We start from the raw sequence: 11,559 nt of genomic DNA, 5'->3' as shown, positions 1-11,559 counted from the left end.
ATAAACAAAGAGAAGCACTTGCAAGCTGGCAACCACTCATCTCTCTTATTGAAGCACTCTACAAAAGGATGTCACTCAGAAAGAATACCTTAAACTCCGTGCTGGAGTAGTCAGAGCTCAAGCTTTGACTAGGAGAAGACTAGCTGGCAGAGTACCCGCTCCACCTCCAGACGTCGCTGTCGGGTTCTAGTCCATCGTCCCAGTTCTCCCCTCTCCTCTGTTGTGCTGGCACTCTGTTGTGCTGACACTCTGTTGTGCTGACACTCTGTTGTGCTGGCACTCTGTTGTGCTGGCACTCTGTTCCCTCTGTTGTGCTCGGTCTGTCTTCCCGTTCCGCTACGCTGCTGGTCTGTCTTTCTGTATGGCCAGTGGAAGGGATCATGGCCCCAGCCACCGGCCACGACCACTCGGGACTGAAACCCTTTCGTTGTTCCTGATGAATGGCTAGTCTCATGACGGTTTTTTTTGACAAAAGATTTCGCCGACGATGATGATGATGGCTGCACGTAATGTGGCAACTCGTCGCGGAACCGGAGACGCCCGAGTGGGTGCCCAACCCGCCCCATCTAGCGGCGTTCCTCTTATGCATGATCTCCCCTGGATAGTTCATGACAACGCCTCCCATGGAGATGCCGGCGCTTCTGGCAATGGAGAATTCGCCCGATCGCCACTGGTTAAACGAGACCTTTCGGCCAGAGACCTGTCCACCGCGAGAGACCTATCCACGGCCAGAGACCTGTCTACGGCGAGAGACCCTTCGGCCAGAGACGTCCCTGGCAAAGACCTTTCGGCACGTGACCTCTCGGCTAAGGACCTTTCGGCGAAAGGGAGAGACGCTCCCGCAAGAGACGCCCCCACAAGAGACGCTCCCGCAAGAGACGCTCCCACAAGAGACGCTCCCACAAGAGACGCTCCCACAAGAGACACTCCCACAAGAGACGCTCCCACAAGAGATTTTGTCGGAGACCTTCCCAAGAAAGAGTCTTCTGCAGGGGACCCTTCTAAGAAAGACACTTCTAGGAAAGAACTGGCCAAGCGGGACCCTTCGAAGAAAGACCTTTCTAGGAGAGAGAGAGATTTTTCCAAGAAAGACCCTTCACGGAGGGATTACTCCAAGCGAGACCCTTCCAGGAATAAATTTGATTCTACTGCAAGACCTCCTGGCGCAGAAAAGGATGAGAGACCCGTCGCAACTATCACCCGACCCAACCGGTCAGCCGATCGACCCACCGACCCCGGACGACCTCGAGTAAATTCCCAGCCCCAAATTGGGCACCCTTTCACCTACGGAGACGTTGGAGGATACGATCGGCCTCCGGTCGCAGGAGTGTCCCCCATTTCTCCCCCCGGCAACCGCAGCCTACCCGGTAACCTTACTGGAGGTATGACGGCCGACCCTACTCTCAGTAACACCGGCGTCAGCAACCTGGCCGGGAATTGGTTCAGCCGATCCCATGGAAGCCATCTATTGCCCCAGCCTAGTCATCGACTGCCTCAAGCTAGTCACATCCAGTTACAGCTGCAGCAAGGCCTCTTACAAAATACTCCAAGCGGCCTCTACCTCCAGGCACAACAAAGCCCCCCGCGGTCCCGGCCCAGTTTGGAGGAGCAGTCTTCTCGGCCTCGACAAGAAGCGCTCAACCCCTTCCTCAAGTCTCACACAGAAGCTCCATACAACCAATCTGTCATACCTAGCCAGGTTGGCATGCCCGGCCATGTTGGCTTGACTAATCAGTCGGCTGTGCTTTTTAGTCCTGGGATGTTTCCCAACTTGCTGCAGCAAGTCGCAACAAGCTCCGGAGGCCCTGGGGCGCTTCCGGCCTCCGGAGATCCCTCCTTTGGTCAAAATGCTCAAGTGGTTCGACACCCTCCTCAGGGCAGTCAGCCGTCGAACCGTGGTGGCGACCAGCACAATCTTCTAGCAGCCCGCCAACACCAAGCTGGGGGGGCGCCTTCACGATCCGGTCCAGGCTTCCAAGGTCCGCCGGGTCCAGGCTTCCAAGGTCCGCCCGGTCCAGGCTTCCAAGGTCCGCCCGGTCCGGGCTTCCAAGGTCCGCCCGTGGGCCTCCAAGGTCCGCCCGTGGGCCTCCAAGGTGCAACTGGCTACTCCAATGGTCACCCCAATGGTCACGCCAATGGTCACCCACTGGCCTATACAAACGGAGGCGGTCTCCACAGCCCCTCAGGAATCCGACCGATACCCGCTCTCGTTGCAGCCCGGACTGGTTTGACCACTGACCCATCGGGCTACTCCTCGCCGGTAGTGGACGCCGCCACCCGCGGCTTGCGCAGAGACCCCTCAAACAGCGGTCTCGCTGCCCGAGCCGCCCAGGAAAATCGGCAACGGTCTCCACCGTACTCCCATAACGGCCTACTACCAAACGGTCTAATGCATAATGGTCCAATGTCCAACGGTGCCATGCCCAATGGTCCAATGTCCAACGGTGCCATGCCCAATGGCCCAATGCCCAACGGTCCCGTGGCCAACGGCCCAATGCCCAATGGCCCACTCCATAACGAAGTACACCGCGTTCTTTCCGGACAGCAGCCGACCCCGAGGTCCTCGGCGGGAACATCCGCGACCGGCGTGTGCGAGCAGGTCTGCCTGCCCCTCGTGTCTCCGAAGGGTATGGGCGAGGGTCCTCCATCGCCCGTCTACCAGCACTACGAGCCACACTACGACTTGGCTCCACACTATGACTTGGCTCTAAACTACGAGGGGCACGCCGACCTCCACTACGACGTCTTGCACGACCTAGGTCTGAAGGCGCCACTGCAACATATCTCCGGTGGCAGCCCAGGCACTAACCCCTCCATGCAACGACCCCCCAACGGCCTCCAACGTCCGACCGGCTTCCAGTCGCAGCCGATGCAGCCGCAGCCGATGCAACCAATGCAGCAGCAACCGCAACATCCGCAGCAGATGCAGCAACAGATGCAGCAAATGCAGCAGCAGCAACAGATGCAGCAGCAGCAGCAACAGATGCAGCAGCAGCAGCAACAGATGCAGCAGCAGCAGCAGCAACAGATGCAGCAGCAGCAACAGATGCAGCAGCAGCAGCAACAGATGCAGCAGCAGCAGCAACAGCAACAGATGCAGCAGCAGCAGCAGATGCAGCAGCAACAGATGCAGCAGCAGCAGCAGAAGATGCAGCAGCAGCAGCCGCCGCCGCAGATGCAAGTGCAGCAGCAGGCGCAGCAAGCGCAGCAGATTGCGTTTCCGCACACAGGTCAGACGCAGATGGTACCGTCTGCGTTGGCGTTGTCAGTTCCTGGCGGGGGCGAAGCGGTGGCGGGAGCACCTCCTGGTCGCACGACGTTCCACGCGTCGTTACAACGAGCAGCGCCGGTACCTGGGGCCGCGGGTTCGAGACCGTCCTCTGCCAGTTCGTTAAACCGTCAGTTGGTGCGGTCTGGTCAAGCCCCGTCGCAACAGCAGCCTGCGAGACTTTCTTGGGGTGGCCCGGGTCCTGTCGTGCCCAGTCCGGGAGACCTTGGCCCAAAGGTGCCGCCTATGCAGCAAATGGATTCTATCGAATGGTACAAGCCCCCGCTGGGTATGATGGGCGCAGTCGACGACGATGACTGTCTTAGCAGCGAGCACAGAATCATCAACCAAGTTCTGAGGGAGCAAGGAATCCAAGTGGAGTGGTAACTGCGCCCCTACTAGTCGTTGCGTTCTTCAGTCTGTTCAGACGTCTTCAGTCTGTCCAGACGACCTTCGACCAATTAGAGAAGTCGGGTCAGTCGGTCTGGAATATCTCTCGTCAGACTGCTCTCGTCGGACTGCTCTAGTCGGTTCAGACACACTTAGTCTGTCCAGACCACTCGTGATCCTTATGGGCCTGGGCTGTCCAACTAGGCCATGGTGCTCCATTTGACAAGCTGGGGGGACGACATTGCTCAATGTCAAGTTGCGAGCGGGGGGATGATTTAGCTGGCCTGTTGGCAGCGAACGGGAAGCGATTTTTTTAAACTCCTCCATGGACGCCGCTCAAATATTGTACTCCGGTAGGTTGCTGCTGCGGGAGGGAGGGATGGCCGCTAAGTGGCACGCAACGGGCTGCGCACTGTGTCCTGGCGGTTGCGCCCTGGTAGCTGTGTTATAGTCATGGGGCGCGTGGGGGCAATTGGTCTGTGTCAACCCGTGTGTGCGTCAACCCGTGTGTGTGTCGGCCCGTGTGTGTGTCAACCCGTGTGTGTGTCAACCCGTGTGTGTGGTTAGAGTTTGAGGACGTGGTGACGATAGGAGGTTATTTGTCGGGACTGTATGCGGGCTTTGAGTTGTCGTCGTTTCGGTCCAAATGCTTCGCGACATTCGCAGTGGCGAGTTCAAAGCGGATTCGGGTCCCGGAGGCGGAGGGGGAAGATGTGCTGAAAGCGGTGGACGAAGAGGCAGCCAAGATAAGCGACGGTGCGTTCCGTGCTGCATTCGAACGAGGCTCGGTAAGCCGGCTTGCGTACAAAAAGGCGATGGGTCGGTTGCGCACTTTGGTGGACATGATTGTGAGATCGGAAGGCACATGTGAGACAGAGGTCCACAAAGAAGCGTTGGTGTTGGCGTTGCAGGTAGTGCGGGATCCGTGGTTTGGAAGTTTCTGTAGACTAGATGGGCGCAAGGAGAGTGACCATGATGCTTCTCTAGACTTGCCGGCGATCCAGACGTTCTGGAGAGAGCTCGGGTTCATTCGAGCGCAGTCCAGTGAACCAGAAGGCCAGGCAACGGGGGCGCAGGTGGTAACGGCCATCAAGCAGAGCTGTCAAGAAATGGTGCGACTTTTTCTACCCAAGGCGCAGCGGTTTGAGCTTCCCCTCTCGCAGTTCCGCCGACTACTGTTGTACGAGTTGAATCCGATGTTCGAAGACCAACTGGCGCTCGAAGAACTGGCACATGTGTTCGGCGCCATGCGGCTGGCCCCCGTTGACCCTCTTTATAGCTGGCTATCATCCATTCCGTTCGATCTCTTCCGAAGCCTCGTCGCCAGTACCGCGTTGACGTGCACGGTCCTGTTGGTGGAAGTGACACCCTCGTCTGGTGGCTCGGTGGCGGACGACCACCGACGGGCACGCGTGGACGAGGGCATGGACGGTTCACCCTCCGGACGTCCGGGCTCCACAGGAGCTGGCTCTGCAGGGGGGCCGGGTGCTGCAGGAGGGCCGGGTGCCGCAGGACCTGGTTCCCCGGCAACGGGACCAGGATCTGCTTTGGGACTTGGCGGAGCCGCCGCGAGTCGTTCGGGTGCTACTGTGGTGCCGGGGCGTCCCCCGCCACAGACCGGTCATGGCCCCATGCACCGAATGCTGGATGAGTACGTTGCTTTGTTGGACCGGTTTGGGTTCCTGGTGCGGTCAGCTTTACGTCACTTAGGCGATTTACACGCGGCTAATGACTACCGACGACGAAATTATGAGAGCGAGGTGCTGACTTCTGAGTACTGGGTTGGTAAAGAGCCGCTGACGGACTTACATGTGGAGACGCTGGAACCTCTACACAAGGACTATTTGCCCGAAGAATCCTTTTACGTTGATTGTAGCTCCAACCTCATGCTTCTAGAACTGGACTTTCTCGCTTATCAGACCAACGGACGTAGCATCTACGGGTTGGTGCGGACCAGCTGCTGCTTGGACCCAAATAACCAGAGCAGACTTATCGCTTATGACTCGCGACAACAACAAATGGACCGAGGGCGGGTCATATCTCTTGGACCCATTTTCTTCATGCCCTACTTGTCCATTGAGGTGCGAAGGGAACATATTTTGGATGATGCCTTAAACAAGTTGGTACTGGCGCAGGTCTGGGAGGGTTACGAGTCGCTGAAAAGTCCGCTTAAAGTGAAGTTCATCGGAGAGGAAGGAATTGATGAAGGCGGCGTGGCTAAGGAGTTTTTTCAGCTGCTTGTGGAACAGATCATGAACCCCGATTACGGAATGTTCTGCTACCTCGATCAGACACACCTCTTCTGGTTCATGACGGATGCCTTCGGAACCCCCGTACAATTCGAATTGGTCGGTATTATATTGGGCCTCGCCGTGTATAACTACGTCATTCTCGACATCCACTTCCCTCACGTCGTGTACAAGAAACTGCTGTCTGCAAACCCTACCATTGCAGAGAAACTCAAACCTGTAGCAGACCCAACTGGAAGCGAAACAACGGGAGAAACATCTGGGGATACAACCGCAGGAGGTAATGGCGAAACAGCGGCCAGTAGCACCCAGCCGACCGCTGGAACGGCACAACCCGCTGGAGCCATTCGTCATTGGAACCGCCCCAGGGCACCCGGCAGCGGCCAAGTACCTGGAGTGGACATGAATGTACCTTTCATAGGCCGATTGTGCGCCCCCGAAGAGGAAAGTTTCGACATGGCTAGCACCGACTACGCCGAGGCCAAGAAAATGACTACCCAACAAATAGTGTACTGGATGGCCAGTGGCCAGGTGGAATACAAACCAACCATCGAGGACTTGGCGGAGCTCTATCCCGACGTAGCCAAGGGCCTAAGACAATTGCTGAAAATGCCCGGGAGCGATGTCGAAGCTCTCATGCTCACTTTTGCAGTCACCGTCGATCGTTTTGGACAAATGATCGACATACCTCTCAAACTGGGAGACAAAGTATACGATCCTGAGGAACCTGTTACCGAGCACAACAGGGAAGAATATGTTCAGGCCGTCCTGCAATATCACTTGATTGACAGCATCGACAAAGAATTTAGCGTAAGCACACACCCTCTTCAACACAACCCATGGTTTCAGGCATTCTATCGAGGCTTCCACCGCGCTTGCGGCGGCCCAACACTATGCCGCCTATGCCCCGTTGAGCTACACTTATTGATTTGTGGAGCTCCTGGCGACCTCGATTTCAAAAGCTTGCGAGAGGGAGCTCGCTATGTTGATGGCTACACTGACTCCTCACCCCAGATTCAATGGTTCTGGCAAATTTGCGAAGACTCCTTCACCCAGGATGATAAAAAGAAACTTCTTTTCTTCATCACAGGATCTGATCGAACACCTGTCGGCACACTCGCGTCTCTCAAGCTCACGATCAGTAAAGCGGGTGGAGAGATAGATCGGCTGCCTACCGCACACACGTGCTTCAATCATCTCCTGCTTCCCCCTTACAAGTCGAAAGCTGATCTAGAAAAATTCCTTAGAATCGCTATGGAGTACAGACACGGTTTTGGCCTCCGGTGACGCTCATGCGGAGCCTCGTCTTCTGCTGCAGACTTCAATCCTCTCAAAACCCGGCTCAAAAAAATGCGCGCACACGTGTGTGCTGCTGATTAAATTAGCAGGCTAGACTGCAGAATGGCGTCAGAGATGCACGAGGTGGTGTTGGACTCCCTTATAGACCGACATTGCCGCAAGGAGACCTGTCTGCATGATTCTAGCGGAACGACATCCGCCTGCAGCAATAGTGTGGTTGCCGGCAGCAACCGCTGCGATAATTTGGAAAGGAGGTCCTCTTCGGAGATGAAATTAAGGAGTATCGCACGCCGACGTGGCCGCCGTGGTACGATCTTTGTGGACCAGAGCTGGCCTCCTCGACGGCGCGGCCGTGCGGAATGTCGATCGATTGATTTGATTAACGCTTTATACGACACGCCACTGCTGCGAGGTAAGATTCACATCGTGCTGCTCGTTGCGAGTCCCCTGTGGGCCTGCGGCTTGTTGCGGCACTGCCGGAGCGGCTGGAGTTTATGTGCTGGCGTGATCAGCGTGGTGTCGTGCATCTTCAATTTTGGTTCTTCGTCTTTGCTGCACAACATCCACCGAGTGGGGATGTATGAGAGAACATTCTGGAGGCAACTGGATCACGTGGGCATTTTCAGCATGATTGCAGGATCAGCAGCACCGGTCCCGTTGCTGACCTTTTCGTCCACCATGCTGGGTATATGGACCGCCTTACAAGTTGTTTGTCTTTTTATCGGCACGTTCACATGCTTTCGAGGCGACTCGTTCTCCAATCAAAACAGCTACGGCGGCCGAGCTCTGATTTACGTGGTCGTGGGTTTGCTGCACGCCTCCTTTTTCCGCGAGTTCCAGCAGAAACTCACCAGTACGGAGCAGGCGTTGCTGACCATCCTGGCGTCGGGTTACATCATCGGAGCTGCTGCATATGCCACGAAGAGGCCGAATCCAGCACCCAAGGTGTTTGGGTACCATGAGTGTTTCCACGCACTTTGCTTCTTCAGCGGAGTGCTTACATACGTGCTCAATGTTTCCGTCGTAGACCGCTACCAAAAAGGTGTGGAGAGCGGCAGGCTGCATTTTTAGACCAGCAGGACACCCAATTAACATAGGCATGGATGAGGCAGCGGCCGGGGAGCCGGGCTGGTGTGGAAGAAAGACCCCGGCTCAGCAAATTTTTCGTTCTTAATAATGACCGTTCAAACGACCGCCGCTGCTGTTTCGGCCGAGGATCGCATTGCACAGGAGCGTGATGCCATGGAAACTATAGACAAGAAAATGGTATGGCCCTGCACTGGTTGTTGGTGGCGATCATAGATGTTAGACAGACAGACGCTGTTCTGGGGGGAGATGTTGGTCGCAGATGTTGGATCTGGGGTATGGTGGTTATGTTTCAGAATGAAATATCATCGAAGGTCAGCGAGCATCACGTGTTGCTGTTGGAGTTGTCTAAGCAGCAGGACGAGATTCGGCAGGAGATTACGTCGGTGCAGCGGCGGACGACGGAGTTGGAGGAGGAGCGTCGTCGCATAACAGAGGCGGAGACGAGTGCGGTGAATCAGAGTCGTGCGTTGCGGTCTCGAGTGGAGACGATGCAGCGAGGTATTCCGTATCGGACGGTGGAGGAGATCGAGGAACGGATCAAGGCTATAGAGTACAAGCGGATGACGGGTAGCATCAGTTTGAAGGAAGACAAGGTACTTCAGGTGGAGATAGAAAAGCTACGGAAGAGGATCCCGGAGTTGCAGGAGCTGAAAAAGCTGCAGCAGGAACTGAGCAGTCAGGGGCCGGGAAGTCAAGGCCCGGGAAGTCAGGCAAATAGTCCTAGTCCTAGGTCATCGGAGAGCGAGGCGGCCGTGGACGCGCGCGTCACGATTCGGGAACAGCTGCGTTTGCTACGGGAGACCCGTGATTCGCTCCGGAGTAAGTTGGAGTTGTTGCAGACGCAACGGCAGCAGGCATATGAACCGGTGCGTGACTTGATGGATGAGCGGACGAAGTTGCGTGCTGAACGGAGCGAGCACGCGGAGGTACTTAATCAGTTGATTACGGATCAGAAGCAGAAGGAGTCGGCTCATTTTGCAGAGTTGAGTCGCAAGCGACAGGAGCGGCAGGAGTTGGAGCGTTTCAACCGTCAGATTTCGCTGATTGAGCAGGACAAGAAGAGTCTGCAGACGGCATTGCAATCGTTGAACCGCGACGAGTATGACTGGACGACGGTGACGGCTCTCCAGGTCCGGGAGTATCTTGACCACGCTATCCGTCAGTATGATCACGGTACGTTGGCTGCGGGTGAGCAAGAGGAAGAGACGGTGGCGACAGCGGTGCCCGAAAAGGTCACGGTAGGCGACCAAAATTTTGTCGTTCGGATTAAGAAGACGGATGCTCCCGCTCCGTTACCAAAGAAGACTCGAGCTAGTCGTCAGAAACAAGCTCCTCCTTCTATGTATATGAATCATTCATTGGCCTCGCTGAAAGATTTAAGGTCTCTGGATTTGACGGTGCCGAAGACTATCGACGACGCGCGAGAAGTAGTGGCACAAATAGACGAAATCGTGGAGGCTCAGAACAATAAGCTGTCGACATCCCGCGCTAACAAGGACAAGAAACAACAGGATTTGCAAAGCAAACTCGATGCACTACTCCTCAAAGAAAAGCAGCTACTGGAAAAGGCGCCGACTGGATGGAAGCGACCTACACCACCCACCACCACCACCACTACTGGGACTGGCGTTTCTCAACGCAATGGGGCCGCTGTAAAGGTTATTTAACTTTTTTTTTTGCCGTATGGACCGAACCTCCGATTTTCTATGTTTTATTACCCCCAATACTAACGCAGCTAATGGACCCTATACAACGGGATCCTATACAGCGGGATCCTATACAACGGGACCTTATACAACGGGACCTGTAGGATCATATACAACAGGTCCACAAACCACCAGTCCAGGACCGACGCCAGCGGCTAGTTCGGCTTTTTACGAAGCGGTGCGTGTCATTGAAAAGCAGCTTAGTTCTCTGAAACAAAACATCGATCGACTTCACACCCTGGCTAAATACAAGACGCTCTTCGATGACAAGTCCAGAGACATTGACCTCATGACTCACAGGATCAAAAATGTAAATACTGATGTTCACACTTCATTACACTATATGCACTGTATGTAATGAATATGTCGTGAGTATATGTAATGAGTGTGTGGTTAGACGTTGCAAGATATAAGTACGAAGATAGACGAGCTGGAGCGTGAGGGTTTATCCGGATATTCCGACGTCCCGTTAACGAGGGATGGGAGCAGCCACCGGCAGACGCTTGTCGCCGTTTTACGGGGTCAAATGATGGAGGGTACACGGGAGTTTACGGCAGCTTTGCAAACCCGACGGCGAACTCTGGAGATCTTGGAGGCACGGAAAGGCATCTACGTCAAGGACACGAGCAACTTTGACATCGAAGCTCAACACGATGATATTCTGGAAGTCAGTGCTGGACGGCGGGGAGGTATGGTGACAACCATGCAAACCTACCACCAGTCCAGGTCAGAAGCCGTGGAACAGCTACAAAGGTTAATTGGGGAAGTTTCAACTATGTTCTCCAGGGTAGCTGGAATGGTCAGCCAACAGGAAGAAATGGTCCTTAGGATTGACGCAACCATGGATGACTCTCTCATCAGATTAAGGGAAGGACAGGAGCAATTACTCAAGTACTTTAGTTCCATCAAAAACCATCGTAAACTCATACTCCAAGTAAAACACACACCAAACACACGCGTGTGATAACACACACGCGTGTGATAACACACACGCGTGTGATAACACACACGCGTGTGATAACACACGTGTGTGGTGTCACATCTTTCTATCATCCGTTTCTAACCTTTTTTTAGCTGTTGGGTATGTTGACATGTTTCGCAATGTTCTTCATTGTGTTCCTGGCTTAGGTTCGAAAGGATCCAAAGGACCGAGGAATGCGTCATCTGGAGGGCTTCTTCTTATGATTGTTGTTTTGGGAGGGATTCTCAAAGGAGGGGTCGGGGTAGTTAGACTATTTCGAACACTTGCCGAAATCTCAGCGGCAGACGTCACAGTGCTGCACGGCCATTCAGTACCACATTCAGTTGCCCAATTTAAACGTTCGCTATCTGTCATATCTGAGTCGGGACTGTTGAGGAATTGTGGAAATACTTACCTTCTAGATTAAAAGACCCGATACAGGACTAGAAAGAGAGAGGTATTTAAAGAAAACTGAACGAAGACAAGGGGTGATGAGTGGATGACACACGCGCGTGTGGATGACACACGTGTGCGAGTGAATGACACACGCGCGTGTGGATGACACACGTGTGCGAGTGAATTCTTACTCCCGTATAA

General features: G+C 54.8%; 5 protein-coding genes across 5 annotated transcripts; all 5 read left to right on the top strand.

The window, feature by feature from the left end:
• Positions 1-2,629: 2,629 nt before the first annotated feature.
• GNI_121370 (hypothetical protein) lies at positions 2,630-3,795 on the top strand (the record flags this gene model as incomplete). The annotated part of the gene is made up of 2 exons (XM_011133562.1): positions 2,630-3,651; positions 3,687-3,795. The coding sequence occupies 2 exons, from the start codon at positions 2,630-2,632 to the stop codon at positions 3,793-3,795; spliced, it is 1,131 nt and encodes a 376-aa protein (XP_011131864.1).
• A 188-nt stretch (positions 3,796-3,983) lies between these two features.
• Positions 3,984-7,194, top strand: GNI_121360 (HECT-domain (ubiquitin-transferase) protein; the record flags this gene model as incomplete). The annotated part of the gene is made up of 3 exons (XM_011133561.1): positions 3,984-4,011; positions 4,226-6,717; positions 6,757-7,194. 3 exons carry the CDS (start codon positions 3,984-3,986, stop codon positions 7,192-7,194), a joined length of 2,958 nt encoding a protein of 985 aa, XP_011131863.1.
• A 114-nt stretch (positions 7,195-7,308) lies between these two features.
• Positions 7,309-8,277, top strand: GNI_121350 (putative hemolysin; the record flags this gene model as incomplete). Its single annotated transcript, XM_011133560.1, has 1 exon — positions 7,309-8,277. One exon carries the CDS (start codon positions 7,309-7,311, stop codon positions 8,275-8,277), a length of 969 nt encoding a protein of 322 aa, XP_011131862.1.
• Positions 8,278-8,382: 105 nt separating this feature from the next.
• Positions 8,383-9,962, top strand: GNI_121340 (hypothetical protein; the record flags this gene model as incomplete). Its single annotated transcript, XM_011133559.1, has 2 exons — positions 8,383-8,472; positions 8,589-9,962. 2 exons carry the CDS (start codon positions 8,383-8,385, stop codon positions 9,960-9,962), a joined length of 1,464 nt encoding a protein of 487 aa, XP_011131861.1.
• A 71-nt stretch (positions 9,963-10,033) lies between these two features.
• GNI_121330 (putative syntaxin) lies at positions 10,034-11,129 on the top strand (the record flags this gene model as incomplete). Its single annotated transcript, XM_011133558.1, has 4 exons — positions 10,034-10,101; positions 10,206-10,311; positions 10,399-10,935; positions 11,076-11,129. The coding sequence occupies 4 exons, from the start codon at positions 10,034-10,036 to the stop codon at positions 11,127-11,129; spliced, it is 765 nt and encodes a 254-aa protein (XP_011131860.1).
• Positions 11,130-11,559: the final 430 nt, after the last annotated feature.

This window comes from Gregarina niphandrodes, assembly GCF_000223845.1.
Source record: "Gregarina niphandrodes unplaced genomic scaffold scaffold00029, whole genome shotgun sequence".
Classification (NCBI taxonomy): Eukaryota; Apicomplexa; class Conoidasida; order Eugregarinorida; family Gregarinidae; genus Gregarina; species Gregarina niphandrodes.
The sequence above is the reverse complement of the archived record's forward strand: the minus strand, read 5'-3'. Positions and strand labels throughout refer to the sequence as shown.